The sequence below is a fragment of the Magnolia sinica genome, chromosome 12 (genome assembly GCF_029962835.1).
Source record: "Magnolia sinica isolate HGM2019 chromosome 12, MsV1, whole genome shotgun sequence".
In the NCBI taxonomy this organism is placed as follows: Eukaryota; Viridiplantae; Streptophyta; class Magnoliopsida; order Magnoliales; family Magnoliaceae; genus Magnolia; species Magnolia sinica.
This window is the reverse complement of record NC_080584.1, coordinates 20532251-20538720: the sequence shown is the minus strand read 5'-3', so window position 1 is coordinate 20538720 and position 6470 is coordinate 20532251. Positions and strand designations below refer to the sequence as shown.

Sequence of the window (6470 nt, the reverse complement as noted above, 5' to 3'; positions counted from 1 at the left end):
TGAAATAGATAATCTGAGGTGAATTTGTTACAAATATGGCGATGAGCCCGTATAGACGGGGTTTAGGTTGTGATTGCAACCAATCAGCTTGAGATTGCAAGTGCGGTGAAGTGAGGGCAGTTTGTTCAATTCAAAAATATAGAAACCCATGTGATCTTTCTTGGGAGGTACAAAACTTTTGGATCAAGCAGATATTAAGTTGGATGGCAAATACATAAATGGCTATAGAAATCTTTTAATAGTGGGCGTTCAATGACCACTATTTCCATGTTGTGTGGTCCACCCAAGGCTTGTATTTGGCTCATTTTTAGGTAAGTCCTAAAATAATTATCCAAAATGGATGGCAGCATGAATAAAACATATATATAATGAGACACCATCAGCTGTGGCATTGACTAGAGGCAGGAATCCCTCTAGCAAGGGCGTGGTTTGGGTGGCTAGCTAACTCTAGGGCTCAGTGTGAAGTATGTGCCTTACATTCACACCTGTATTTATTTTAAAAGCTCGTTTTAGGGCATGGTCCAAAAAATGAAGCGCATATCCAAATCTTAGGTGGACTATATATACCACATGGAATAACAGTGATTGAATCCTCACCATTAAAAACTTCTTAGGAGTCATCATAATGTTTATTTGCCATCCAGCCTGTTGATAAGGTGAAAAAATATCTCGATGAAAAGACTACACAAATATCATCCTAATCCAAAAAGTTTTGCGGCTCATGAAAAATTTTTAATGGTTGATTACCATTGTTTCCTGTATTATGGTTGATTACCATTGTTTCCCTGCACGACCTATTGTTAGTTACATTTAACTGAACAGATTTTTATATTTTAATATCAGCAAAACTGCCTTTCCGTTGTAAAGGACGCGGATTAGATACTGACAGGTTAGAGAGTCGGCTACTGAATTTACGTCACCCTGTGGGCCCCACTATGATGTATGTGTCATATCCACACCGTCTATACATTTTTAGATATCATTTTAGTATGTGAACTAAAGAATGAGGCAAATAAAAATCTGTAGTGGACCCCACCAAAGAAAACAGTGGGGAGAGTGATTCTTACCGTTGAAACTATCCTAAGGAAAATCATAATGTTTATTTGAAATCCAACCTGTTCAAAATTTAAAAAAGACATGAAATACGGAAAACACAAATATCAGCTTGATTGAAAACTTTTGTGGCTTTTAGAAGTTTTTAATGGTGGGCGTCTCTGTCCCACTGCTTTCTGTGTTGGGGTCCATTGGAACCTTGGATTTAACTGGTTCTTTGGATATTGCACTAAAATGATCTCTCCAAATGAATGGAAGGTGTGGATACAAAACGTACATCATGGTGAGGCCCACGGAACTTGCTAACGTCACCTGAGAAGCGAGTCTTGCTACTCTAACCTGTCAGTAGCTAATCCGCGCCCTGCCGCACTTGGCAATCTCTCCTTCTCAGTTCTCAATACACGATCACGTGCCAATCTATCCCCAATAACACGTGTAGTCCATCTTGATGTTTCTAACAAATCCACCCATTCATATGTTTCTCCAGATCATTTTGTGACATGGGCTCAAAAATGAGCTGAGAAACAGATGGATAGGGTGGATCCCTGCCCAAAATGTTTCAACGGTGGATGTTCAATCCTCACTATTTCTTGTTGGTTGTACCACTTGAGCTTTAGATCAGCCTCATTTTTTAGCCCATATCCTAAAATGAGATGAAAAATATGGTGCACGAAAATGAATTTGTTGCAAATATCATGGTGGGCCCCACCAACTCTCACTCTTGACTTGAATTTCCTCTCAAACTCTAGATAATGAAAACTTAACCTCGACTGGCCCACGTTGATGTTTGCTAGAAATCCACCCCGTCCATCAAATTTTCTAGCTCATTTAAAGGAATCGACACAGAAATGAGCCACGTCTATAATTCAAAGTGTGCCCTCTTAATGGCCCCAATATGTTTCAACAGTGGGTATTTAATTTCACTGTTTCATATAATGCGGGCTACTTAAGCTTTGGATCTACGTTGTTTTTGGCCCATGCCGTAAAATAATCTGGAAACATACATGGAAGATTTAGCACGAACAATCTGTGACCTCACAAATGTTTCAATAGTAGGTGTTCAATCCTCACTTTTTATGTTCGTTTGGCCCACTTGAGCTTTGAATCAGCCCCATTTTTTGGTGCATGCCCTAAATTAATATGAAAAATCCAATGAATGGAGTGGATTTGTCACAAACATCATGGTGGACCCCACCTAATGTCAGGCAACCCTCTTTGTCTGGACTTAAAATATCCAAAACCTCTCCAGAAAACTTTTATCAACGCTTGATGGTCAACCTAACCTCCACCGAGCGGGGCCTACCTTAAGGTTGTGCGAAATCCACACTGTCCATTTATTTTGCTAGTTCACTTTAGGGCACGAGCCCAAAAATGAGAGAGATCCAACGCTCAAAGTGACCCCCGTGTTAGCCTAAAAATGTTTTAACAGTAAGTGTTCAATCCCACTGTTCCTTTACATGTTTCCTTTGATGTTGGCCTCTTTTTTGAGCCCATGCCATAAAATGAGTTGTCAAAATAGATAGATCAGGTCAATTTCTCACAAGCATCTCATGCCACCATGAATTTTTTCAATTGTGGACATTTAACCCCCATTGGTTCCGGTCATGTGGCCTGGTTTGAGCTTTGGATCTACCTGATTTTTTGCAATCAACCGGGCATGGTAGAAACCATGAGATCATTGGTATAGATAATTACACAAAATGGGTCATAAAGATGGCATGCATGACACCTTTGGCTCCCACTAGCAAAAATGTAGAAACAATGGACACAAGTGCTGGTTAGTGAAATTTCTTGTTATTATCCATCCATGATTAAATTAATGATTTGGACTGGTTGGATTATCCAACAACCATGATACATGTACAGTTTGGTGTGACCCACTTGAACTCTGGATATGCTTCAATTTTGAGCTAATGCCCTAAAATGATATGGTAAAACGGATGACCGGTATAGATAAGCTACAACATCATGGATCCCACTTATCCTCATGCGTTTGTAGGCAGTGATGTTAATTGATCCTCATGCGTTTGTAGGCAGTGATGTTCATGCAATTAAACCAGTTGGAATTGAGAAGAAATGGAGGGCGATGGTGTCATTTACCGTAAAAACATGAAAAATATTGAACCGTAATACCTACGGTCAATAGGGGTAAGAGGGACTTTTCTGCACTTAACGGTCACAGGTTAAGAATCTGTTAATCTATGACCAATTTGAAATAGGTAGGTCAGTTGTGGAAAATAATTTAAAAGCTCGAGGTTTTCGCTTCATGACAAGGCCGGTTCTCTACTTAGGTATTATTTATTATTATTATTTAAAACAAAGGCTAGCTCCACATACAATTCTTAGCAAGTGCACCTTTTTGGGGCTCACCTCTCAAATGTAGAAAATAGGCACGTGTGGTCAAGATCCAAGCTGCTCAATGGTTAGGCCTTATCGCGTCAGTCCTAGTCACACATATCACGCCAGCCCTATCACTCAGTATAGACCTAAGGTTCATGTTAAGTTCTGACCGTTGAATAAAACTATCCAAATCATTTTCTACAGTTTAGCCTATAAGAACCAGACCTACCCAAGGCGTACACGTTTGAACGCATCGCGAAAGCGGATTGGATCTCTCACACCTTTACACTTGCATGTGCACGTGCAAATAATTCCCGTGCTCTCTCAATCTCATAGCTAAAACCTGGTTACGTCAGCATACGTGATTTTAGATGGTATAGCCCACCTGAGTTTCGTATACGGCTGATTTTTGGGATATCCCATAATTTAAAGGGGACCCATCAAATGCACGGTGTTGATGGTCGACACGCATCACGGTGGAGCCCACACAACTCAACCTCACGGGAGCTTATCGTGAGGTCGAGCGCATAGTACCTTATACACGAGTCTGTCCCATGAGGTCGAGCTGTGTGGGCCCCACCGTGATGCGTTTCGAACATCTACCCCATCAATCAGATGCACCATTCCATCGTAGGCCTAGGTCTCAAAAATCAAGTCAATCCGTGACTTGTGTGGGCCACACCACATACAGAAGTGGAGAGGGGCTGTGCACCATTAAAACATTACCATTTTTTGGGCCCACCGAGAGGTGGTTTGCAAATCCAGCCCATCCATTATGTGTGTCCCACTTGGATGAGGGTTCATACCAAGTTTCAGATGCAAGAAAATTTCAGGTGGGCCCCACCAAGTGCTTTTATATGTTTTAACGGTGTCTTCACATGATTTTAGATGGTATGGCCCACCTGAGTTCCGTATATGGCTGATTTTTGGGATATCCCATAATTTAAAGGGGATCCATCAAATGCACGGTGTTGATGGTTGACACGCATCACGGTGGGGCCCACACAGCTCAACCTCACGGGAGCTTATGGTGAGGTCGAGCGCAAATATATATATAACGGGGGGTTGGTGGAAAGTATAGAAACGTACGTAACACATGTTTCATACTGTGGGTGTGGGTAGTGTCTATATAAACCATAGAAATGAGATGAATCTTACGGAGCAAGACTCATTAATCATAACATAACTAAGATGGCTCTTAATCTCTTCTTCCCATGCTCAGCTTGCTCACTGGCACCCTTGCACTCAAGTCTTGGGCCACTAAGATATCCAAATGTTGCCAAAGCCAGTAGAAGCCTAGCATGCCGTGTGAGTACTACTCAAGTCATGGAGCAATTGACTACTCGACGTTCGGGTAATTACCTTCCAAGCATTTGGGATGACGATTTCGTGCAGTCGTTAAGGAGTGATTATAAGGTGACTAAAATACTTAAAAATGTTTGTTAGCATTTGATTTTTGTACACTTTATAGAGTTCACAAGTATTTTGTGTAGGGTTACACATACTTGGAACGAGTAGAGAAGCTAAAGGAAGAAATGAGGCGTACTTTGCAAGAAGTTGGGATGTTGAATCAACTTGAGTTGGTTGATCGCATCCAACGCCTTGGAGTGGGGTATCATTTTGATAGGGAAATTAAGGAAATTTTAACAACGATTTCGAGTTCCCGGGAATTTGGGGGCTGTGCATACACTCGGCTCCCGAGTTCCCGGGGTCACTTATAACCGATTTTTATTAGTTTGTGTTTAATCGGGTTTAATTGCGCAACCTAGAATTTCCTGAACATGAAGCACAACCACACAAGTCTACTGAAATGAGAGAGATAAACCACATATATACAAGTCCACCAGGTGTTGCTCAACAAAATCACAAAAGAATGTTATGTCAAATAAAAAAAGAAAGACTGAGTCCACAACTCAGCGATCTAAATTCCACTCTCAAGCCGATGGAGAGCCACCCATCAACTGAAAGTAGGACAGCTCGTCCTCTTTGTCTAAGCTCGCGTCGATAGGCTCCTCGTCACCTACAGCTACAGTGGAGTCTGGTTGGTATTTTAAAACACCGTCCCAGAGTAGGAGGGAGTGATCAACTCAGTGGGTGCTATTAGTCTTAAGTTGTAACAAGTATCAATTATAACATGAATTTAATGAAAAACATTCATTCATAAACAACTAACTACTCTTATTAATGCATATGCATGATGGATGATATGATGCATGCCCTTACCACAACACTCTCTCGAGCAACTCCATCTAATGATCGCATATGAACGACACTCTCTCAGAGCGACCTCGATTGCCGAGTCGCTACCCTAGCTAGTGCGATGTAATGCGATGGTGTTAGCCCAGTTCTTAGTTAAGTCCATTCACCCAGCAGGTTAGAGATTCTACTACACCCCACATATTAAATGCCCTGAACTAGTTAAAAGGCCGAGACCCCCCCAATATGTGAGGCCGAGGCCCCAGGGTCCTTTATCTCGTTGGGTTCCTCATCCTCGACTTCAAGCACATGGGGAGTGCCGAGAGAAAGGGATCGGTCGCGGTCACTACGGGGAGGCACGGCACCCCAGCGTAGGCCGATAGTTCGGACACAGCATCCCATTCCACCATGCTCGGCTCACGAGGCAGTGGACCAGTTTTCAATTTGATTATCGATGGGCTACAACGGTTGTAGGGTGTTCCAGGTTCCATACATATGTGAGCATACAGGGTTAACGAACAAGGTTGGTCAGTAAGTAGGCTGGACCGCACGAGTCAGGCGAGCATGTGACGAACGATATCGAGCGTAAGAGGCCCATGTAATCGAACTACTGCCGCCCACGTGCACCCGCCCAAATCCATGGGTTTAGCCTCAGGGTAGCCCTACCAACGGAACTACCGTCTCTCTTCGTGTTTCCTGACCAACCCAAAAGTTTGAGAATGATTCATAACATGCCAACCATCAAGGTGATCAACTAGTGTAACAGTATCATGTTCACATACATCTCAACATATGGGTCAAATACTCCTAACAAACAAGCTACAACATCATGAACAAGGTGTATGTGAGTGGTGTGGATTAGGGAGGAAGTTAAGCACTTC

At 42.3% G+C, this 6470-nt stretch overlaps 1 protein-coding gene across 1 annotated transcript; it reads left to right on the top strand.

The window, feature by feature from the left end:
• The first annotated feature begins 4571 nt into the window (after window positions 1-4571).
• LOC131219976 (alpha-terpineol synthase, chloroplastic-like) lies at window positions 4572-5114 on the top strand. The gene is made up of 2 exons (XM_058214957.1): window positions 4572-4809; window positions 4887-5114. The coding sequence occupies exons 1-2, from the start codon at window positions 4585-4587 to the stop codon at window positions 5112-5114; spliced, it is 453 nt and encodes a 150-aa protein (XP_058070940.1). The 5' UTR covers window positions 4572-4584.
• Window positions 5115-6470: the final 1356 nt, after the last annotated feature.

Coding starts and splice junctions, on each gene's coding strand:
- LOC131219976 (XM_058214957.1), top strand. CDS start 4,585: ATGGCTCTTAATCTCTTCTTCCCATGCTCAGCTTGCTCACTGGCACCC. Junction 4,810..4,886: donor CGTTAAGGAGTGATTATAAG/GTGACTAAAATA, acceptor TATTTTGTGTAG/GGTTACACATACTTGGAACG.